Source organism: Carcharodon carcharias, chromosome 23 (assembly GCF_017639515.1).
Source record: "Carcharodon carcharias isolate sCarCar2 chromosome 23, sCarCar2.pri, whole genome shotgun sequence".
In the NCBI taxonomy this organism is placed as follows: domain Eukaryota; kingdom Metazoa; phylum Chordata; class Chondrichthyes; order Lamniformes; family Lamnidae; genus Carcharodon; species Carcharodon carcharias.
The window spans coordinates 22,666,020-22,690,347 of NC_054489.1; the positions used below are offsets into that span (position 1 = coordinate 22,666,020).

The 24,328-nt window shown below is 47.4% G+C and overlaps 1 protein-coding gene across 1 annotated transcript; it reads right to left on the reverse strand.

Annotated features, from left to right (window-relative positions):
* Nucleotides 1-725: 725 nt before the first annotated feature.
* Nucleotides 726-1,802, reverse strand: LOC121268955 (galactoside alpha-(1,2)-fucosyltransferase 2-like). Its single transcript, XM_041173257.1, has one exon. It carries the CDS (start codon nucleotides 1,800-1,802, stop codon nucleotides 726-728), a length of 1,077 nt encoding a protein of 358 aa, XP_041029191.1.
* Nucleotides 1,803-24,328: the final 22,526 nt, after the last annotated feature.

Here is a 24,328-nt window from a genome sequence, read left to right on the forward strand (position 1 = left end):
CTTGCACTCATCAGAACACTTCGCAAGAATACCAATATAAGGGGTAAACAACAATTTATACTGTGAGTGCTGATTGGATGGTAAGTGGACTCTAACAGTTAACTGTCAGTCACCATCACTGGTGCATTCTCCATTGCAACTCCTCTACCAATCAGAGTCCACTTGCCAACCATTCAGCATTCTCTCACGTACAGAATAAATAGTTGTTTCCCCTCATATTGGTATTCTTGCAAGTGTGCCGGTGAGTGCAAAACAAAAAGCTTCAAAATGTCTCTCTTTTTTCAGTGATGGTGAAATAATTAGGTTTGGCAGCCTTGTGCTCTTACAGACACATAACAAAAAACAATAAAGACAGTGAAGTTAAATTTACATCCTCTTCTGTGAAAAGAAAGTCTTTAACATATAGATATAGATTTTGACTGTACATTCCACTGCTATACTGTCGAGTCAAACATGAACTATATATTGTGAACCCCTTCAATGCTGTTCATTCACTAACAAAATAACTGAAACTCATTAAAATATATTAGGCGGTGACTTTGACAAAACAAATACTATCAATTTTATATAACTTTTGCTGGACATTCTGGACACTATGGTTTCTGAACTTAATCTAAATTATTTGCCAAAAGCTCAATTTGGTATTTTTGAGGTTTAAAAAAAATTGAACATAAACAATATAAAATTGATGAGCTTTGAAGATTATAGGACATGTAGCTATTGAGCTAATTTGAAGTTTTCTTGGGCAGGAGAGGTGAGAGATCTGCAGGAATTCCAGTCCATTGAGGTAAGAAAGCTGCCTCGTACTTGAATAACTTTAGAAATGGTGATTCAGGCAAAGTAAAGTTTGTGAGGTAAATTGTCTCCCCACCTGCCAAGTAAGCAGCCCAGTAACCAAATGTCCTTATTGTCATTATAGTGTGATTACAATGAGCAAGGATTGCAATGTCATCAGCTGGACTCGATTGCTTTGGATCATCTGAAAAGAAAACATCTCCTTTGGAATTATCAATGTTCTTCTTATACCAATCCATTCCATTACTTGTCACTGCAAAAATAACATCTTTGTATTTACTTCTGAAGTAAGCCATTGCTGTATTTAAATATTTCTTATCAGCTATGACTCCTTTCCATTGGTTTGCCATGACATGTATGTAATCTCCTCTTCGAACATGGACGCAAACATATGTAACATTCTTTCGCTTCCCCGCAATGCATCTAAGGAACGCATTGGCCTGTTCTTTGAGAAAGTCATGAAAGGTGAACTCACGGAGAATTTCTTCTCGGATATGATGATAAAAGGTCCAAGAACATGGATACCCTGAGAACATAACACACTTTCTTGGAATATTACGGTACTCATCGTCCATCCAGTCATGGAGATTATATTGCTTCCAATTTATCCTATATCTCAGTCTGCCACGGAGGGTCAGAAGTGTAATTTTGAAGATAGGAGACAGGTAATTGGCCATGGCAGGTAAAATGTACGCTTGGTGACCATTCAATTTTGCCAATGTGTATAACGTTGTAGACTCGCCCATCTGGTTGCCAAGTCGTCTATTAGGGTTAATTGTCCAAATTCCTTTCAAAGAAGCGCTCTTCCTTTTGAAGTCTTTCTCTATTTCACACTGCATTGTCATGGTTACATTTTCAAAAAACTCACAATATTTGGCTATTATGACACCATATCTTAACTCATAATTATAGGTTATAGTAGCCAATATTATTGTACAGAACAACATTGAAGAGGCCAGTTTTTTTCTCTTGCTTTGGAAAGCAAAAACTTTCCTTAAAGGAACCATCTTCACAGCTTCTTCATGTTCTGATTCTGTGATTCTGATTTCCTCAATTCAAGTGGATTTTCAGAAAGTCCAGAAATTGCTCATTATTAGCAAATTTTGAGGACTCGGCCTTCATCATTGATTTTATAATGTATCAGTCCTTTTTATGAAGCTCCTTCTGAGAAATACATATGACTCATTATTGATTAAATTGAGGGCATAACAACTTAGCACAAATAGGTATAAAGTAATATGACAGACAGGTAATGAGTATTTAGCATCATGATTGGCATCACACTAAGACTTGGGGAGAACCACTTAGTTGATGTGTTTGGTATGTGACATGAATGGCCTTGCAAAATTCCAGATTTGATAGATTTGGTGACAGAGGCATTCTATAGGAGCAGAGGGGACTTTATCCTCCTCTCCCTGAGGAGGGAAGACCAGGATGAAGGACATGTGAGCTCGCCAGAACAGCCGGCTTCCCGATGGTGCACACATATGGCTTTGAGGGCCTTTTCATGTTAACAGGACTCATACCGCCACGGCAAGAAATTCAACTCTGTTGGTGCACAGTCCATGCATGACCACACTGAAAAACCCATCTCAGTGATTGCCCACTACACTGGCAGTACCCACAATGCTCTTGTCTTGCAACAGCCTGCATTTCCCACCATCTTTGGGCCTCCCAGCCACACCACCAGATGGCTGCTCAATAACAGGGGTAGCTTCTCCACTCATGGTTCATGACCCCCCCATCTGCCATCCCATTTGAGGTCAGAGGACATTCAATGAGATCAATGGAGCCACGTTCAACACTATGGACCAAATCATCATGCACATAAAACAGAGATTTTGCTGGGGCTTTTCTGCAGTACGCACCCAAAAATGTTTCCATGTTTGCGCTGATGTTCCGCTTCCTGTGAATCTTCGCAATTTTGAGGGTCCCATCACTTGGCCATTTGGAGAAAAAGGGGAAGGAGAAGGAGGAAGCGGGAGGCCGTACGCACCACGTGTTCCCTTTGTACCTGGAGGCAGTCGTCCCCTTAGATTAGGCAGAACTTTAGAGTTGGTCAATGGTCGGGGCAGAAGGATGTGACTGCAAGTCAGGCAGGAGTGGGAGCCAGCATGTAGTGATGGAAGAGATTCAGCCCCTGACTTTGTCCAACAGGTACAAGGTGCTTGCTAGCTGTTTGGATGAAGAGAAAGACTGCAAAGTGGGTGAGTGGACTGGCCATAGCACCATGCTCAACGAAGCCATTCAAGCAGGGGGAGAGAAGAGGAATGTGGTAATGATAGGAGACAGCATAGTCAGGGGGATTGACATTGTTGGCTGCAGCAAAGAGTGAGCGCCCAAATGGCTGTGTTGCCTGCCTGGTACCAGGGTTCAGGACACCTACTCAGGGCTGGAGAGGCAGTAGGAAGGGGTGGATCCAGTTGTTGTGGTCCATGTAGCTACCAATGACGTAGGTAGAACGAGGAAAGTTCTGTATAGAGTGTGTGAGGAACTTGGCACCAAATTAAGATGCAGAACTTCAAAGGTAATGATCTTTGGATTATTACCTGAGACATGTGCAAAATGGCATAGAGTCCATAAATTTAGAGAGATAAATGCGTGGCTTAGACTGGTGTGGGAAAAGTGGGTTCCAGTTCATTGGGCACTGGCACCAGTACTGGGGAAAATGGGGGCTATACCATTGGGATGGTCTACACCCGATCTATGCTGGGACCAGTGTAATAGCTAGCTGCATAACTAAGGCAGTAGAGACGGTGTTAAACTAAATAGTGAGGGCAAGCAATCAAATTTGTGAAGATGTGGTAAATCAAAGAGTAGAGACAAGGCAAGAGAGAAAGGTAGTAAAATGGGAAAGAATAAATAGAGGGTGACAGGAAGGGATAGATAAAACAAATCCAAAGACAGAATTTTCAGGAAGGTGGAACAGGAGTGGGCATGGGTGGGCGCAGACCCGATCATCACTCGTGATCGGGTCCACGCCGCAATTTTACACGGGCGGGCCAATTAAGGCCTGCCCAGCGTACTTCATGACTCCCGTGCGTAGCGGGAGTGGGCGGGTGGCGATGGGCGCCCACCGCGTCCAATGGCGACCCAGCAGCCTGTATAAAGGAAGGCCTGGCAGTCTTGGGAAGGCTGCTCACAATGGCTGGGTGAAGGGCTCTGCAGAGGGGCAATGGAGGTGACACAAGTCCGGAGGATAGGCCACTGGGGCAGGCCAGGCCGGAGGGGCCACTGTGCCCCTCGTTTTTCCGATAAGGATCAAGGAGGTGGCAGCACAGCGGGAGGTGTTGGCTCCCGAGGACGGGAAGAGGAGGCCCCCTCCCCCACATGATGAAATGTGCCCGGGAGGGAGCGGCAGAGGTGGTGACCTCCCACAATGTGGTGTGGTGCACCTGGATCCAGTGTCGCGAGCGATTCAATGACTTGTTGCGCTCTGGAAGGGTGAGGACACTGTTGGCATTGGTCACTTAACCCAGCAGATCGGCTTTCCCCCCTGCCCCCCCCACCAAGTCTGAGTGTAGTGGCTGCATTCAATCATTGACAGCATGTGTCCTTCACTGGGTGGGCCAGCAGATATTGCCCATGCCGAGGTCAGCCTGAGAGGGTGGTGCAGAAATGGGTTCTGCACCCACAGCATGTGGTACGCTGAGACCCACATGACTGGTTTGGGGGGAACCTGGAGGAGCTGCACCTAGATGCTGTGTTTGAACTGCAGGACATGTCCAAGTCAGGGTGATGAGATGCTGGGAGGGGAGCTTCAAGGTGGCATGGCAATGAACCATCTGCTGCCCTCTGCTCTCCACGTGCTTGCGCCTCCTTGCTATAGAAGGATATACCGTGTGGTGCCTAATGTGATGTAGGCAGCGTGTGGTCAAGGGGTTGGGGGGGTGGAGAACAGGCCTAGCTCCTTTGTGTGAGTGTTCAGCAGCTGCCGGATGAGGAGGCACTGGAGCCCTGATATGTCCCACTCTGGTTGCGGTGGGCTGTGCTTGAAGAGAATCCATGTACAATTTGCACATATTAATGCTCTTCTCTCATCTTCAGGAGAAGAATGTTCATAATGCTGCAGAGCTTGCGAGGACTGGATGTGGCCAGGCGCAGTGAGCCATTCTCAGCCGTTCCGAGCAGGAGGCCCTGGATTTGGAGAGGCGCCATGCACCCAGGCCCACTGGTGTCGGTGAGGCTGGGGTGCCAAGGCCAGGTATGTATGCCCAGCAGTGAGGTCAGCATTGTCCTCCCAACAGCCATAGCACTGCTGAATGTTCAGTGATTTAATTTTGCAACATGGCTTGACCACTGCTTATGGAAGGATAGTGATCTGGGGGACAGGGATGCACTTTGTCATCATCTACATGTTAACTGATCCAATGTCCTTGTTCTTCCTTACAGTAAGAGCGGAGCAGGACCTCACACAACTGAGGGCCGTGAAGTCTCACCAGCGTCACACCATCTCTGCCAGGCAGACACCAGCGCAGATACTAGCACCTCGCTGGGAGTTAGAACATCAGCTAGTGTCCCAGGGCACAGCGATGTGGGCTCTTCACAGTCGCTGGAGGAGCTGGCAGAGACAGAGAGTGCCCAGAGCGACAGCAGTTGGAGGAGTCTATGCAGACAATCACTGAATCAATGAGCCACATGTCCGAGTGCCATGCGTCCTCCATGGAGAGAATGGCAACTCTCGTGGAAAGGCTCCTCCATGGACCCATCAGGGCTTCCTGAGGATACGCTCAGACCAGCAAGCCCTCACATCGGAATTGACCTCAGCTGGTGAGTGCTAGTGTGGGAGGTGGTCTGGGCACCAAGTTTCCCACTTCGGTGCCCATCCATCCACAGGGAGCAGGGAGGTTCGAAGCGATCTCACGTTGACACAGCAGCTGCCTGTCGTCTCTGCGGGCACCTCTTGGCGCTTCGGATGAGGGTGGCAGCTACTCCACCCCTCTCCCTGTGACTGTGTATCCAGTGAGGCTGCGACAATTGGGGAGATGCCAGCTGTAGAACTGGCACATCCCTCCCAGCTGGGGCCAGCGCAGGCGCCACGGGCCATAGGACAACTGCCAAGGTCTTCGAGGCCAACAGGACAGCAGAGTCAGCAGGCTGGCTCAGATGCCAGTCTGAGTGATGGGGCAGCACCAGGACATAGCATTCAGAAACATAAGGCACCTTAGGCACACCACGGGTTTTTCACTGGTGATTTTGAGTTGGCCCGAGAATGAGGTCTTGATGATTTGCTTTGAATTGAAACACCCTTATCATTTTGTTTCATTAAGTTTCTTTGCCTGTGGTATTAAATTCAGACATGTGACCATGGCTCAGGATGCCTCTTTTCTTCTGCATGCGTATGGTTTCCAAAAATGTGAGGAGTGCTTTGTGGGACATTCAGCTTTATCAACAAGGCCCTTAGTTACTGTTCCTAACCTGGCAGATTTTGCACTTAGGTATCGAGTATGGAGCCTACAGCCCAGGCTTGTCCTGGAGGTCCATCTGTGGTGTGCTAACTGAAGGTTTGTTGGATTAAAGCCTCCCGGGTGTCCCTGTCTCCCTGCAGTATTCCCGGGTCAGCGCCCACCCCCTCAGCCTTTCCCTGTTCATGCTCATCCTCAGACTCACTGCTGGACTCATCGTGTGCAGCCAGACACTGCGTCAACGTCTTCATCGTCCACTGCGTCCCCCCTTTCCAGCGCAAGATTGTGCAGAGTGCAACACGCAACCACTATCATTGAGACATGATTTGGGGGGTACTGGAGTGTGCCCCCTGAGCGGTCCAGGCATCGGAAGTGCATCTTGAGAAGACCGATGGCTCTCTCCACCACAGCCATTGTGGTGCCGTGGCTCCTGTTGTACCGCTGCTCAGCTTCTGTTCTTGGATGGCGGAGAGGCGTCATGAGCCACATTCTGAGGGGATAGCCCTTGTCACCCAGCAGCCATCCATCCAGCCGGGCTGGAGCACTGAATAGTCCCAGCACCTGGGAGTGTCTGAGGATGTAGGCATCGTGGGAGCTGCCTGGGTACCTTGCACAAACTTGCAGAATCCTGTGATCATACACTATCTGCACGTTCATGGAGTGGAAGCCCTTCTTGTTGACAAAGGCACCGGGCTCACCTGCTGGCGCCTTGATGGCCACATGTGTACAGTCTCTAGCACCCTGGACGCGGGGGAAGCCAGCTATGGCCACCAAGGCTCTGGCTCACTGTGTCTGACTTGCCCAGTCCCAACGGAAGTGGATGAAGGTCAATGCATGTCTGAACAGAGCTGCTTGATACAAGTGTGGACAGCTGATTGGGAGACACCACAAAGATCACCCACTGACCCCTGGAAGGAGCCAGAGGCATAGAAGTTGAGGGCAACTGTGATCTTTAGAGCCCCTGGCATGGGGTGTCCACCCACACAGTTGGCGGAGATCTCAGGCCCACTCATCTGACAGATATAGTTCACTGTCTCCCTTGAGAGACGGAACCTCCTTCAGCACTGCACCTCAGTCATATGTGGCAGCTGCTTCGCCACCTGTATACCCTGGCAGCAGGACAGTGGTGTCTTCTGCGGCCCCTTGCGCCTTGGTCTACCTCTTGGCCCTGCGCCCCTTGTACCTGTGCCTGTCCTCCCAAAGGTGGCTCCCCTGGAGGCTGAATGTGCACTCCTGGCCTCCTCCCCTCCTCCTCAGAGGAGTTGCCTCTCGTGGAGAGTTCAGCTCCCAATCTCAGGCTAATGGAAGGTTTCCTGAAATGTGCAGGCCCAAAAAAGATTCCTCGCTGCAGAGTGCTGACCTGAGGGTTAAGAGTCCAGACAAAGCAGCTGGTATGTGTTATAAAGTTTTGCAGATCACACAGGCAAGTTTCAATAACTTTGAAAAATCAATACTTGAGAGAGCACACTCGCGACGCCATTGAGCCCTCTTATCCCGCAGGTGGATGAGGTTCATACAAATATACCCTACCTGCCTGCCCAAGTGCCGACCCGAAGATTGCACGGGTGCCGAAAAATCAGCCTTTTTTTGGTGAGTCAAGGGCCTTAAGTGGCCGGTTAATTAATGGCAGGTGCGCAGATATCATCACACGCCCGCCCAGTGAAATATCGCAATAGCGCACGGTGACGGCGTCTCTCAAGGGAGACAGTCAATGATATCTGTCAGATGATAGGCCCTGAGATCTCCCCTAACTGTGAGGATGGACATCCCATGCTAGAGGCTCCAAAGGTCACAGCTGCCCTCAACTTCTATGCCCCTGGCTTGCCTGACGACACCACGCGTTATTTTACACACGGATGTGTGGGTCCCGCTCCTGCACACCAGCGGGAGAATTCTGCCCTAAGAGTAAATCAGCAGATAAGGTTACAGGTTACAAAAATAATAAAGGACACAACTAAAGGCCCTTTGTCTGACAATATATAGCATTCAAAACAAAACAGATGGACTGATGGGCCTGGATTTTTCCTCTGGCAGGTGGGATGGGGTGGGCAGGGGCAGGCGCGGTGCCAATGGCTGCCCGCAATTGGCTACGCACCGCCATTTTACACGGACATTTTACAGCGTAATGCGCGGCCGGTAGCGCTCAGCGATACCTTTTGCGGGTGGGAGGAGGAGGGGGAGTCGGGGCCTACGCTCTTTCGCACATGCGCACAACCGAGTGCAGCAATCTCCAAGGCAAGGAGCTGCCTCAGGGAGATTGAATAGATCTGAAAAAAATTAAAGAATCGATTTTAAAATTTATCCAAACATGTCCCCTCATGTGACTGTGTCATATGAGTTAGGACATGTTTGTAAAGGTGAGAAAATGTGTTTATAAAAGCTTCAGGAAACCTCATCCCGCCCGTGGATGAGGTTTCCTAAAAAATGCAAAGGCCGCTTGGGCTTTTCCCTAGGAAGGGCACCGTTCTTAACTGTTTTAATTGATTTCTTAATGGCCTTAATAGGCCGATGACATTTCGGCTGGCATGCGCCCGCTGAACGAAATATCGCGATGGCGCACGATGACCTCAGGGCTCACGCCCAACATCATCACGCGTCATTTTATGCGTAAGCATGTCGGGCCTGCCCCCGCATGCCGACCGGAAGATTTAGCCCATGGAGAAAATAGAAATAAATAAGTATGATCTGATAGCCATTACAGAGACATGGCTGCAGGATGACATAGATTGGGACCTGAATAGTGAAGGGTACATGACGTTTCAAAAGGACAGGAAGCTAGGAAGAGGAGAAGGGGTGGCTCTGTTAATTAATGATTGCACTAGCACAATAGAGAGTAATGACCTACGTTCAGGAAACCAGGATGTGGAAGCAGTTTAGCTAGCAATGAGAAATAATAAAGGCAAGAAGTCATGCGTGGGACTGGTGTACAGGTCCCCTAACCAAGTAACCAATTGGTCAGATGGGTTATAAAGGAAGAAATAATGAGAGCTTGTCAGAAAAGTATGGCGATAGATATGGGGAAGTTTTAATCTGAATATAGACTCAAAAAGTCAGATAGGGTTAGGTAGCCTGGGTGAGGAATTGACAAAATGTTTTTGGGATAGTTTCTTAGAACAGCATTTTCTGGCGCCTACCAGAGAGCAGGCTATGCTAGAACTGGTATTGAGCAATGAGATAGGATTAATTAATGACCTCATAGTGAAAGTGCCGCGCCCAAGGTACCAGCAATCATAATATGATTGAATTTTACTTCCAGTTTGAGAGAGAGAAGAGTGAGTCTAAGACTAGTATTTTAAACTAAAATAAGGGCAATTATGAGGGCATGAAAGTAGAGGTAGCTAAAGTGAACTGGCAAATTATGTTAAGGGCTAGGTCAATAGAGATGCAGTGGCAGGCATTTAAGGGGATATTTCAGAATATACAGAATAGACACATTCTAACAAGAAAGAAAAATTCCAAGTGGAGGTCCTACCATCTGTGCTTGATTAAAAGTGTTAAAGATGGTATCAAACTTACAGAAAAAGCATATAATTGTGCAAAGCTGGGTAGCTAGTCAGAAGATTGGACAAAATATAAAAAAAGCAAAGATGAATAGAAGATTAATAAGGGAGGAAAAAATAGAGTATGAGAGAAAGCTAGCTAGAAATATAAAGACTGTAAGAATTTCTATAGCTACTTAAAAAAGAAAAGTTAACAAAATGAGCTTTGGTCCTACAGAAAGTTAATCTGGAGAATTCATAATGGAAAATAAGGAGATGGCAGATGAACAGGTATTTTATTTTGGTCTTCACTATAGAGGATACAGATAACATCCCAGAAATAGCAGTAAATCAGGAAATGGAAGGGAAGGAAGGAACTCAAGAAAATTACAATCAGCAGGGAAGTGGTACTGAGTAAATTGTTGGACCTGCGGGCTGACAAGTCCACAGGTCCTGATGGACATCACTCTCAGGTCTTAAAAGAAATGGCTAGTGAGATAGTTGATGCGTTGGTTTTAAGTTTCCAAAATTCCCTAGATTCAGGGAAGGTCCATTAGATTGGAAAATAGTGAATGTAACTTTTTTATTTAAAAAGGGAGGGAGACAGAATTAACAGGAAACTCTGGGCCGGTTAGCATAAGATCTGTCTCAGGGAAAGTGTTAGAAGCTATTATTAAGGATATTATAGCAGGACACTTGGAAAAGTTCAAGGTAAACAGAAAGGGCCAGCATGGTTTTGTGAAAGGGAAACCATGTTTAACCAATTTATTGGAGTTCTTTGAAGAAGTAACATGTGCTGTGAATAAAAGGGAACTGGTGGATGCACTGTACTTCCAGAAGGCATTTGATAAGGTGCCACATCAAAGGATATTGTGGAAAATAAAAGCTTATGATGTAGGAGGTAACACATTGACATGGATATAAGACTGGCTAGCTAACAGGAAACAGAGGGTAGGCAGAAATGGTCATTTTCTGGTTGGCAAAATATGACAAGTGGTGTGCCACAGGGATTATTGCTGAGGCCTCAAATTTTTACAATTTATATAACTGACATGGATGAAGTGACCAAAGGTATGATTTCTAAATTTGCTGATGACACAAAGATAGGTAGGAAAGTAAGTTGTGAACAGGACGTAAGGAGGTTACAAAGGGAGAAAGATAGGCTAAGTGAGTGGGCAAAGATCTGGCAAATGGAGTATAATGTGGGAAAATGTGAAATTGCCCATTTTGGCAGGGAGAATAAAAAAGCTTATTATCTAAATGGTGAGAGATTGCAGAGCCTTGCAGAGGGATTGCGTGTGCTAGGGCATGAATCGCAAAAGCTTAATATGCAGGTATAGCAAGTGTTATGTTGTTACCAAGAGTTTGTTCTGCTCAGCGAACACAGTTGCACGCTTAGCTACTGAGGTGTTGGTTGGTAAACTAAATGATGTGGACGAAGAGACTGTTGTGTGGAGAAGTATATGCTGTTTGTTCATATAAACAACAGAGCACAAACACATGCATGCTTCTTGAACCAGAACCCTTTCTACACTACTGATTTACAATGTAGCCTGCACTACACAGCAATTGGGTGATAAAGTCACGTAGTCAATCTGCTCACATTCTCTTAAAGGTGTATTGCACCTAAGATTACCACAGCAAGTAATTAGGAAAGATAACAGAATGTTATCCTTTATTGTGAAGGGCATTGAATACAAAAGTAGGGAGGTTATGCTTTAGTTATACAAGGCATTGGTGAGACCACATCTGGAGTACCGTGTTTAGTATTGTTGTCTCCTTATTTAAGAAGGGATATAAATGCATTGGAAGCTGTTCAGAGAAGGTTTGCTAGACTGATACCTGAAATGGGTGGTTTGTCTTATGAGGAAAGGTTGCACAGGCTAGGCTTGTATCTGCTGGAGTTTAGAAGAGTAAGGAGCGACTTGATTGAAACATAAAAGATCCTGAGGGGTCTTGACGGGGTGGATGTAGAAATGATGTTTTCACTTGTCGGAGAATCCAGAACTAGAGGTCGCTATTTAAAAATAAGAGGATTTAAGACAGAGATGAGGAATTTTCTTTTTCTCTCAGAGGGCTGTGAGTCTTTAGAACTCTCTTCTCTTCCTCAAAGGCAGTGGAAGCAGAGTCTTTGAATATTATTAGAGCAGAGGTAGATAGATTTTTGGTTAGCAAGGGGGTGAAAGGTTATCAGTGGTTGGTGGGAATGTGGAGTTGAGGTTACAATCAGATCAGCCATGATCTTATTGAATGGCGGAGCAGGCTCTAGGGGCCGAATAGCCTACTCCTGCTCCTAATTCATATGTTCATATATCGTATATTGATACATATGTGTAAATCTGGACAGAACGAGAAGGACCATATTGTGAGACTTTACTTCAGTTAAAAGGAACTTCTTCATCTTGAACATGGATCCACCATTCCATTACCACACCATTCCGCATCATATCAGACTCCCCATGACCAAGTTCCTCCAGCCTATATCACTCAATAAACGTTAACAGCAAAAACCCTCACATGACAAGGAAATTATGGAGAGGAGGCATTCACACTGAAGTCTGACATGGTAATGTCACTTCCAAATTTTAAAAGCCGTGGAAAATACGGAGTGTGGATTTCTCCCTGGGTGTGATGGAATGCCAATTCGGCTTGTCCACTAGGTAACTAACCAGAATTTGCATGCTATTGACTGGAATTTTATGGTGTGTTTGCTTTTTCATGGGATCTAAGGGCTGTCAGCCCTGACTGGTAAAAAGTGGAGACAACAAGGTAAGGTCTCAGTGTTATCTCTATCAGCCAGCCATTCTGCGGGGCTACTTTGGGTGAACGTGTGGGGAATGGATACTATTACTGGCTGGAGCGGAAGGATTCTGAGGATGGGGGTTACAGTGAAGCGGCAGTCAGCTAACATAGCCATGCCAACAGGTGAAGCGGCAGTCAGCTAACATAGCCATGCCAACAGGTGAAGCGGCAGTCAGCTAACATAGCCATGCCAACAGGTGCTGGTTGTGTATGGGTGTAACTAGCAGTAAGTGGTGGGTGGGAGAATGGTGGGGGTGGGGTGTGAAATCTACAAGGGATGCAGAAGCACAGTGGAATGTGCTCTAAAGGGAGCAGCAAATGGAAAGTTTCAGCAGTGGTGGGCTGCAAATATATTGCAAGAAAACAGGAGAGACTGTGGTGTTTTTACTATCCTAGCCCCTTATTTTGGAGCTAATGAAATCTGATGCAGCTCGCGATTAATTTTCCTTAACATCGGCCAGATGAAGCCAGGCAGTTGCTATAAAGTGAAGAAACATGGCTTCAATTTTTTTAAAAAAAGTCCAGTATAGATCAATCAAAATTAGGGCATTGCCACCTTTGGGGATTAATGCATTAATTTTCAACACACTTCATTTTCTCAAAGCCTGTGAATTGTAGAAGTTAAGATTCCCCTCTTTACTCACATTCAGAACTCCTTCATTCGCTGACTTCGGTTTTTAACATTGCTCACCTCAATTACTTTATTCTCTTCATTGCTTTCATCTTCTTCCCATCTTTTCTCTGTCTTTGCCTTTGTTCTTTACTGTCTCCGTCTCATAGTCTTTCTTCCATATTTCACTTCACTTCTGCTTTTCTGTAGCGACATGAGCAAAACTGGTTTCCCTGTTCCGGCAAGTGTCTGCACCAACGAAATGCTTCGATCTTCTCCAGCAGGGACACCGGTACAGCAGGTCAATTAAAATAGAGTGTTCTTTCTTATTACAACCAGCAAGTTAAAAGCTCTTACAGTCAATTTAAATATAACTTTTCAGATAGCAAAATCTAAATGAATATTTTAACTGTCAAAATAAACAAACTGTCAAAAAAAAGCTTCCAAAAATTCTCATCGCGGAAAAAGTTTATATTTCACAAATATAAAATGAGCTTTTGAGGACCAGTAAGGATGTTTAACAAATATTATGTTTAATAACCCGGTTACGCCTCACACAAGGTCTTAAAAAAAAAAGGTATTTACAACGAGCGAATTTAACAACAGAAGTTCCTGTCAATTTCATGGGCCAGAATTTTCCGCTAGCTCAGTTTGTCAATTAAGTACCGCCCAGCGTCTTAGCGACTCCCGGGGACCGGGGTAGTAACTGGAGGATGATGGGGTGGGGGGTGGGGAGATATGGGAGGTATGGGGGGGATTGGGGGTACATGGGAGTGATGGGGGTATATGAGAAGGGATGGGGGTATATGGGGGGGAGGAGGGTGAAGCGGAGGGGGGGAGAGGAGGATGGGGGGGAGGAGGAAGTGGAAGACCCCCCCCCCCCCCAATGTCACCAGCCAGGTGTGGGAGGAGGTTGGTGACACTGATGATGTGTACCCAGTGCTGCAAAAGATTCAATGATTTGCTGCGCTCTGGACAGGTGAGTACCATGTCGGCCTTGGCCATTTGACCCAGAAGGTAGCCTTAGCCCTTGAACCCCCACCCCCCACATCTTGCTGTCATTACTGCATAGGACATTTGGCGCGCGCTGGGTGGGCAAATGGGTACTGACCATGCTTACATCAGCCTTAGTGGTTGATGAGTAGATGGGTTCTCCCCGCTGCATATGTTGGTGTTTGTCACATTTGAGTAGTCTGGGGGCAACCTGCAGGGGAGGCACCTAGACACATACTCAGAACTCCAACACATGTCATATTGATGGTGATGAGATGGTGGAAGGGGAGCCTCAAGGTGTCGTGGCCAAGAGCCATCTGCTGGCATCGGCGCCGCACCTAGTTGTGCCTCCTTGCCATGGGCGCTAAGACCCGTGTGCTATTCAAAGTGATGAACGCCGAATGTGTCCAAGGTGGCTGTTGGGGGAGGGGGTTGGGAGCAGCCGTACTATCTTCTGGTGACTGATTAGTAGTGTGGACAGGAGCCTCTGGACGCCTCAGATGGGCCACTGTGGTTGGGGTGCAGCATGCACATGTAGAGTACATGAGCGATCAGCCCCAATAAATCCTCTTCTCTGTTCTGTTGGCAAAAAGTTAGCACAATGCCCGGGAGCGCCAGAGGACTGGAGGTAGGCACACCCTCTTCCAGCGCCTCGCAACCTTTGAAGAAGAGGCCATGGAGCTGGGCAGGAAGCCAGGTCAGCAGGTGTCAGCGAGGCTGGGGTGCAGCGGCCAGGTATTTGAGGTCCACAACCCCATCCACTCTGTCTGCCCACCATCCAAACCACTGATGGTTGCTGCAATCGTTAATGCTGCAACGCTGCTCATTCACAGACTGAGACACTCTGAGGTGTGGGTCATACAGAAGGGACCCTCGTCCCCTTGAGGATTCGCGTCTCCACCACCTTCCAAAGTCACCATTTGTGACCACTATCACCATGGTCTAACATGCCATTGGATCGCTGCTGCACAGCCAAAGGGTTATTGCATCTTTGGGGGTTTGGGACCTCCAGCTCCCTTTCACCCAGTGCGTCCCACATTACTCTGTCCAAAAGCTCTTCAGCATCTCAGCTGTGAACCTCATGGCGCTCAACTTAGATAAATGCCACCACGTTACTCATCCCTGCGCCAAGGAGAAATGTTGCCTCTGTCCACCCGGTCTATGCCCTTACAAATGGAATGAAGGCCAATAATGTGACCTGTCAATCTCCTGTGATCCACGGCAAATGTCGCTACTGTTTCCTCAGAACTGCAACTCTCCAGGCCAGAATACATCCAGGTCAGGTACCTCTGCACTCTCCCCACTCCTATGGTACATAATGTGACATGTGGCATTCCTGAGGCCATCTGATCAGCCTGTCCACATCTGCTCCTCTTGACTCTTTTCTGCCTCACCAATGTTCGTCTCCTTAGGGTCTGGAAGGGTGAGTGACTTATAGGCTGGAGGGGGGAAAGGGATGAAAGGTTGAACTGACTCTTTGCTAACTGATGCACTGTCCTTGTTGTTAATTTCAGCATCACCACCAGAGCGACCTGCACCTCGACATTGCAGCCTCCCCCTCCACACCTGAGGGCCTGGTTTGGGGGCAGCCTGGAGGAGCTGCACCTAGACGCTGTGTTTGAACTGCAGGACATGTCCAAGTCAGGGTGATGAGATGCTGGGAGGGGTGCTTCAAGGTGGCGTGGCAATGAACCATTTGCTGTCCTCTGTGCTCCACGTGCTTGCACCTCCTTGTTATGGAAGGATATACCGTGTGGTGCCTAATGTGATGTAGGCAGCGTGTGGCCAAGTGGTTGTGGGGTGGGGGGTGGGGGGTGGGAAACAGACCTAGCTCCTTTGTGTGAGTGTTCGGCAGCAGCGGGGTGAGGAGGCACTGGAGCCCTGATATGTCCCACTCTGGTTGGGGTGGACTGTGCTTGAAGAGAATCCATGTACAATTTGTACAAATCAATGCTCTGCTCTCATTTTTAGGAGAAGAATGTTCATAATGCTGCAGAGCGTGCGAGGACTGGATGTGGCCAGGTGCAGTGAGCCATTCTCTGCTGGTTTGAGCAGGAGGCCCTGGATTTGGAGAGGTGCCATGCACCCAGGCCCACTGGTGTCGATGAGGCTGGGGTGCCACGGCCAGGTATGTATGCCCAGCAGTGAGGTCAGCATTGTTGTACCAACAGTCATAACACTGCCGAATGTTCAGTGATTTAATTTTGCAACATGACTTGACCATTGCTTATGGAAGGATAGTGATCTGGGGGACAGGGATGCACTTTGTCATCATCTCTACATTAACTGATCCAATGTCCTTGTTCTTCCTTTCAGTAAGAGCGGAACAGGGCCTCACACAACTGAGGGCCGTGAAGTCTCACCAGCGTCACACCATCTCTGCCAGGCAGACACCAGCGCAGATACTAGCACCTCGCTGGGAGTTAGAACATCAGCTAGTGTCCCAGGGCACAGCGATGAGGGCCCTTCACAGTCGCTGGAGGAGCTGGCAGAGACAGAGAGTGCCCAGAGCGACAGCAGTCAGAGGACTGCAGGCAACCAGGCACATGCTCAGTCGGTGCCTGATGATGTGCATCTGGAGTCGTCCATGACGAAGCAGGGGCAGGAAATGCGGGAGTATCTGGGTGAGATACGTGAGGCATTGCTTGGTTTTGTCTCCGTGGTGGAGGAGTCTATGCAGACAATCACCGAAGCAATGAGCCACATGTCTGACTGTCATGTGTCCTCCATGCAGATAGTGGCAACTCTCGTGGAGAGGCTCCTCCATGGGACCCATCAGGGCTTCCTGAGGATATGCTCAGACCAGGAATTGACCTCAGCTGGTCAGTGCTAGTATGGGAGATGGTCTGGGCACCAAGGTTCCAAGTTCGGTGCCCATCCATCCACAGTGAGCAGGGAGGTCCGAAGCGACCTCATGTTGGCGCAGCAGCTGCCTGTCGTCTCTGCGGGCACCTCTCAGGGCAATCCAAATGAGGGTGGCAGCTCCTCCACCCCTCTCCCTTTGACTGTGTATCTAGTGAGGCTGTAGAACTGGCATATCCCTCCCAGCTTGGGCCAGCGCAGGCTCCGCGGGCCATAGGACAACTGCCAAGGTCATTGAGGCCAACAGGACAGCAGAGTCAGCAGGCTGTCTCAGATGCCACTCTGAGTGATGGGGCAGCACCAGGACATAGCATTCAGAAACATAAGGCACCTTAGGCACACCACGGGTTTTTCACTGGTGATTTTGAGTTGGCCCGAGAATGAGGTCTTGATGATTTGCTTTGAATTGAAACACCCTTATCATTTTGTTTCATTAAGTTTCTTTGCCTGTGGTATTAAATTCAGACATGTGACCTTGGCTCAGGATGCCTCTTTTCTTCTGCATGTGTATGGTTTCCAAAAATGTGAGGAGTGCTTTGTGGGACATTCAGCTTTATCAACAAGGCCCTTAGTTACTGTTCCTAACCTGGCAGATTTTGCACTTAGGTATCGAGTATGGTGCCTACAGCCCACGCTTGTCCTGGAGGTCCATCTGTGGTGTGCTAACTGAAGGTTTGTTGGATTAAAGCCTCCCGGGTGTCCCTGTCTCCCTGCAGTATTCCTGGGTCAGCGCCCACCCCCTCAGCATTTCCCTGTGCATGCTCGTCCTCAGACTCACTGCTGGACTCAGTGGCGCCACACCTAGTTGTGCCTCCTTGCCATGGGCGCTAAGACCTGTGTGCTATTCAAAGTGATGAACGCCGAATGTGTCCAAGGTGGCCACTGGGAGAGGGGGTTGGGATCTGCTGTACTGTCTTCTGGTGACTGATCACCAGTAGTGTGGACAGGAGCTGCTGGAGGCTTCAGACCCTGTGGTTGGGGTGCGGCGTGCGCGTGCAGAGTACGTGAGTGATCGGCCCCAATAAATCCTCTTCTCTGTTCTGCATGCAAAAAGTTAGCACAATGCCCAGGAGCGCCAGAGGACTGGAGGTGGGCACACCCTCTTCCAGCGCCTTGCAACCTTTGAAGAAGAGGCCATGGAGCTGGGCAGCAGTCAGGGGGCCAGGGTGGCCGGGGGGCGGCAAGGCTGGGGTCCAGCAGGCAGGTATTTGAGGCCCACAGCCCCATCCACTCTGTCTGCCCACCATCCAAACCACTGATGGTTGCAACAATCGTTAATGCTGAAACACTGCTCATTCACAGACTGAGACGCTCTGAAATGTGGGTCATACAGAAGGGACCCTCGTCCCCTTGAGGATTCGCGTCTCCACCACCTTCCAAGGTCACCTTATCCCATTTGTGACTGCAGTCACCATGGTCTAACATGCCATTGGATCACTGCTGCACAGCCAAAGGGTTATTGCATCTTTGGGGGTTTGGGACCTCCAGCTCCCTTTCAGCCAGTGCACCCACATTACTCTGTCCAAAAGCTCCTCAGCACCTCACCTGTCAACCTCATGGCACTCAACTTAGATAAATTCCACCACATTACTCATCCCTGCGCCAAGGAGAAATGTTGCCTTCTGCCCACCCGGTCTATGCCCTTACAAACGGAATGAAGGCCAATAATGTGACCTGTCAATCTCCTGTGATCCACGGCAAATGTTGCTACTGTTTGCGATGGTTCCTCAGCCCCGCAACTCTCCAGGCCACAATGCATCCAGGTCAGGTACCTCTGCACTCTCCCCACTCCAGTGGTTCTTAACATGCCATGTGGCATTCCTGAGGCCATCTGACCAGCCTGTCTGTATGCACGTTTGGGGCTCCTCTTGACTCTTTTCCACCTCACCAATGTTCGTCTCCTTAGGGTCTTGAAGGGTGAGCGACTTATGAGGCTGGGGGGGAAGGGATGAAAGGTTGAACTGACTGTATGCTGATTGATGCACTGTCCTTGTTAATTTCAGCATCACCACCAGAGCGACCCGCACCTCGACACCGCAGCCCCCCCACCACACCTGAGGACCGACATGTGCAACTTGCAGCACATCATTTCAGCCAGCCAGGCACCAGCACAAACACACACACCTCGCTGGGGACTTTACCTTTGGCTAGTGTCCCGGGTCACAGTGGAGAGGGCACTTCACGATCGCTGGAGGAGATGGTAGGGTCAGAGAGTGCCGATGGCCCCAGCAGCCGGAGGTACATGCTTAGTCTGGCACTGATGACATACCTCTGGATTTGTCACCAATGCAGCAGCTGCAGGACAGGTGGCAGGAAGTGCGTTTGCACCTTGGCACGGTTGCATGAGGGAATGGTTCCGTTGGTCTCTGCGACGGAGGAGTACAGGCAGAGTGCACGTGATGGCATGAACCTCAGGGCAGAGATTCAGGCATCCTCCAATGGGAGATTGGCGTCTCTCATAGAGAGGGGGTTCAATCGGATGGAACATTTTATGATTGGGATACGCTCTGACCTGCAAGCCCTCACAGCAGTACTGGCCACGGGTGGTCATTCCCAATGTGGGAGATGTTGCGGGCACCAAGTGTCGGCACTCAGTGCCCATGCATCTGCGGTGAACAGTGAGGTAGGTCAAAAGGGACCTCACGTCTCTGCAGCAGCTGCCTGTCGTTGCTGCGAGCTTTGGATGAGGGCAGCAACTCCTCTGCCCCTCTGCAAGTCAACGTTTCTTCCATTGAGGCTGCAACAACTGAGGAGGTACCAATTCAGGAACTGGCCACTCCCTCCCAGGCGGGGCCATCACAGGCTCCACAGGCCAGAGGACGCCCACCAAGGTCATCGAGGCCAACAGGACAGCAGAGTCAGCAGGCTGTCTCACAAACCACTCCGAGTGATGGGGCGGCACCAAGACATAGTACCCGCAAACGAAAGCATAAGGCGCATTAGGCACTCCACGGGTATGTCACTGGTGATTTTGTGTTGGCCCTAGAATAGGGACCCAGATTTTTCTTATTGCAATGGATTGTTGTTTCGTTTTCTTTTGGGCAGAATAAAGTCCACTTTTGTTACCATCGCTGAGGGTGTTTCATTTGTGGTGCATTTTTCTTTTTCACATATTTATCATGAGTGTTTGAGTGGACATTGATGTTTCTGTACTAAGCTCTTAGTTGCAGCTGATGAGGTGGAAGATGTAGCACCTAAGTGCCACGTGTGGAAGTGCCAGGCAACGCTGGTCCTGCAGATCCATGTGTGTGGAGCTAGCTGAAGGTTCGTTGGATTAAAGTGTCCCGGGTGTCCCTGCCTCCTTGGTGTAATAGTGGGTCAGTGTGCTGCCCCTCATCATCACCCTGTGCTTCCTCATCCTCTGAGCCACTGCTGGATTCATCATGTGCAGCCTCATCCACTGCGTCAAGGTCTTCATCATCAACTGCATCCCCCCTTTCCAGCGCAAGACTGTGCAGAGCGCAGCATGCTACCACTATGAGAGAGACACGATCTGGGGGGTACTGGAGTGCGCCCCCTGAGCAGTTCAGGCAATGGAAGTGCATCTTGAGAAGACTGATGGCTCTCTCCACCACAGTCCTTGTGGAGCCATGGCTCCTAATGTAGCGCTGGTCATCTTCTGTTCTTGGATGGTGGAAAGGTGTCATGAGCCACCTTCTGAGGGGACAGTCCTTGTCACCCACCAGCCAACTATCCAGCCGAGCCGGAGCACTGAAGAGCGCGGCACCTGGGAGTGTCTGAGGATGTAGGCATCGTGGGAGCTGCCTGGGGTACCTTGCACAGACTTGTAGAATCTGCATCCTGTGATCGCACACTATCTGCACGTTCATGGAGTGGAAGCCCTTCCTGTTGACGAAGGCACCGGGCTCACCTGCTGGCGCCTTGATGGCCACATGTGTACAGTCTATAGCACCCTGGCCACGGGGGAAGCCAGCAATGGCTGCGAAGCCTCTGGCTCACTGTGTCTGACTTGCCTGGTCCCAGCGGAAGTGGATGAAGGTGGATACTCATCTGAACAGAGCGTCTGTAACCTGCTTGACACAAGTGTGGAAGAAGTGTGGACAGCTGATTGGGAGACACCACTAAGATCACCCACTGAGCCCTGGAAGGAGCCAGAGGCATAGAAGTGGAGGGCAGCTGTGAGCTTCAGAGCCACTGGCATGGGGTGTCCACCCACACAGTTAGTGGAGATCTCAGGGAAAATCATCTGACAGTTGTAGTTGACTGCCTCCCTTGAGAGTCGGAGCCTCCTTTGGCACTGCACCTCAGTCATATTGAGGTAGCTGGTTCGCCGCCTGTATACCTTGGCAGCAGGATAGTGGTGTATTCTGTGGCCCTTCCCACCTTGGACAACCTCTTGGCCCTGCACCCCTTGTGCCTGCGCCTGGCCTCCCAAAGGTGGCTACTCTGGAGGCTGATTGTCCACTCCTGGCCTCCTCCTTATTCTATCTTTCCCCTCCTCCTTAGGGGAGCTGCCTCCAGTGGAGAGGTCAGAACCAATACCCCCAGGCTAAATGGATGTTTCCAGAAAGCTGCAGGCCTGAGAAAGATAACTGTCTGCAGACTGGTTTCAAAGTACACAAGAAGCTCTTGGAAATCGATGAGAACTGCTAACAATTACACAGTCAACTTTTAAACACTTACAGCAATTAAAACTTGGTGGAAAACGTGAACAACCCCTCTGAGTCCACATATCCCGACATTGCATGAGTTTTATTAAAAAACCTCCAGCCCGTTGGGCCCGTGCACTGACCCGAAGTTCACATGGGCCCCTCAAAATCCAGGACAAGTTTAAGGGCCTTAACGAGGCCTTCAATTAATGGTGGGCGAATGTCCCACTGCTGAGCGCGCCCGCTGACTGAAATATCCAATGCCGCGCGATGTTGGCACGCTCGCGACACATTTTGAGCGCTGACATGCAGGCTCCGCCACCCGGACATCAGCGGGAAAATTCTGGCCATGATTTCAGGGAGATTGCAGTCTGAGGGAACCGTTGCTACACAATCTTTGAAGGAGCCTCGGCTCACAAACAGCAACTTTTGGATTTGCTGAAATAATGATGGTGAATGTTGGCAGTTTCACCGTCATTACTACAACGGAATCCAGGCCATTTTCTTTGTCAGTATATAAGCACAATTTTCTATTTCAGTAGGGATGGAAGCAGTAGGGGGACTGCATTCAAAATGATGGCTGAGAATGTTCCCTCCACACATACTGAAAGTAGGCTGGATCTTCCTTAAATAAAGTCATAATACTGAGTCCGGTGGTTTCAACCAGGGTTGTGAAATGCTCTACTATTAACAGCAGTGCTCCTGGGTTTATAAAGGAAAAATAGTCAAGATTCCCCAAGAGTAATTTTGAAGTGTATCATCATCAGGTGAGCACAGGATCAGATTCAGCTATAATATTTCCTCCATTGTCAACCTCCCACAGTCTAATTATCAATGACTGAGGTACTGGAAGGCAGCCAGCTGTCAGTGTACCATTTCTTTCACAAATACCAACTCATGGATGATAGAGCAAGTGACTTAAAGACACCATTTTTGGCAATAACTTGTTTTTTTAATTATTTTAAAATTAGAAATACATAAATATTTCATAAAGTAAGAATAATATAATGGCCCTTCTTTACAACAGTGAAACTCTGTAGACTTCATTAATAAACCAATTAAATCTAATTTCAACTCCAGTACGTAACACATGAATAAACCTGGGAATATCAGAGAAGTATTGCGTTACAACAATAATATTGCAGTTTAAACAGTGATCATTCAATAGATACTCCAAACATGTGTAAAAAAAAAATTAAAGATAAATAACAACAGTAACTTTACAGACAACGTGGATTTTTCTTGCACTTTGAAGAAAGACATACTATTGCTTAGCGAGCACAGGAAGTGACATTACTTACCATTAATAGGGTATAATACTGTATATTCACACACAATATGCCTCATCATTCGTACAATGTAAAGGTTTGACTTATTTATTTCATTTAGAAAAAGCTACAACCAAAAATACTGTCCACAATTTGTTTGAGACATGAATACAAAAAGTAACCACGGTATTAACTAAACATGCACGGAATCACTTGCGTTATAAGACAAATTACATCTTGTTGCTACTAAGAAAAATATTTTGACTTACTTTTGTTTGTAAAGGTAAAATCTAGACCAGAATACAAATAATCTCAATGTGCACATCATACAGAAATTGCCCCACTGTTTGGAGCAGGCAAAAAGTTTTTAAAGGAAGCTGAAAGGTAATATACAATTGCCGTGTATGTAAAAAAAATAATCAGAAATACACTTCTGCAATATAATTTTATTTTTAAAATCACTTTAAAACAATAAATTGTTTTTCGGCAAAGATAAGGTAAATGGTAGATTTAGGCAAAGTAAAAAGAAATGTGGTTACAATTTTTTTTATATGCATCTGACAAACTAAATAACGACTTTTACTTGAATATTTTTAATGTGTTGAAGAGAAACATTATTTATAAAGAGAAAATTGAGTTATTTGCCATCTTATGAGAAACAAGTCAAGAAACCCCACATCTATTTTGTTCTAACGTTGCAATCAGCAGGGACAAAAATTTATTGGTCTTGTACTTAAATAACTCCTAATCAAGCTTTAGGTGTGAATGGTAAACTTCAGAATTTTGCATTTGTTTAAATCCAGATGTACCCTGTATCAAATAATGTAGGATAATGATGCAAACGATACATACTTGTGACTAGGTTGTGATATTCATTTTTCAGGAACAGACTCTCAAATAGCGAATGCTCCATGTGTGAATGAGTTACGAGATCTCTTGCAACAATTGAAAACTGCAGTAAAGTATCAGCACCATACTCTACCTTCATTGTGGAAGGTTATACATTCAGTAATAATTTGTGTGTATGCTTAAAGCATATGAATAATACATACAATGTTCTACTTATGTCACTATTTATTGGAGGCCGTACTGATCTGTAACATATCTAAATAATGCCTCAAAAGCTATTAATGGAGAACAATTTTAAGATTTAAAATACTTCTTAAAGCACAAGCTAAAACATTTCAGAAATTCTGTTGTTCAAAATGTCAGATTCCCCATCATAGAAAATTATATTCAGAAGTTGTAATATAGACCTCGGAACCTTGATTAAAACATGATGCTAAATTCACTCAGGCATTAAGTGAAATGCACAGATATTTGCTGCTTAGAAGTCTAAATTTGAAGTCATCAATGTGAAAATGTTGAATATTTTGGGCAGTCAAAATTAAATGAACCCGATGATTATGAGAGAGGTTCATGTAAGGGGTCACCAGTAAGCAATATTGCTAAAGATGCTGTTTGCAATTTTGGTACTTGGGATCAGCCAGTTGATCAGTTGAAT

Excerpts from the sequence above, each read along its gene's own strand:
- LOC121268955 (XM_041173257.1), bottom strand. The coding sequence starts at position 1,802 with ATGGTTCCTTTAAGGAAAGTTTTTGCTTTCCAAAGCAAGAGAAAAAAA.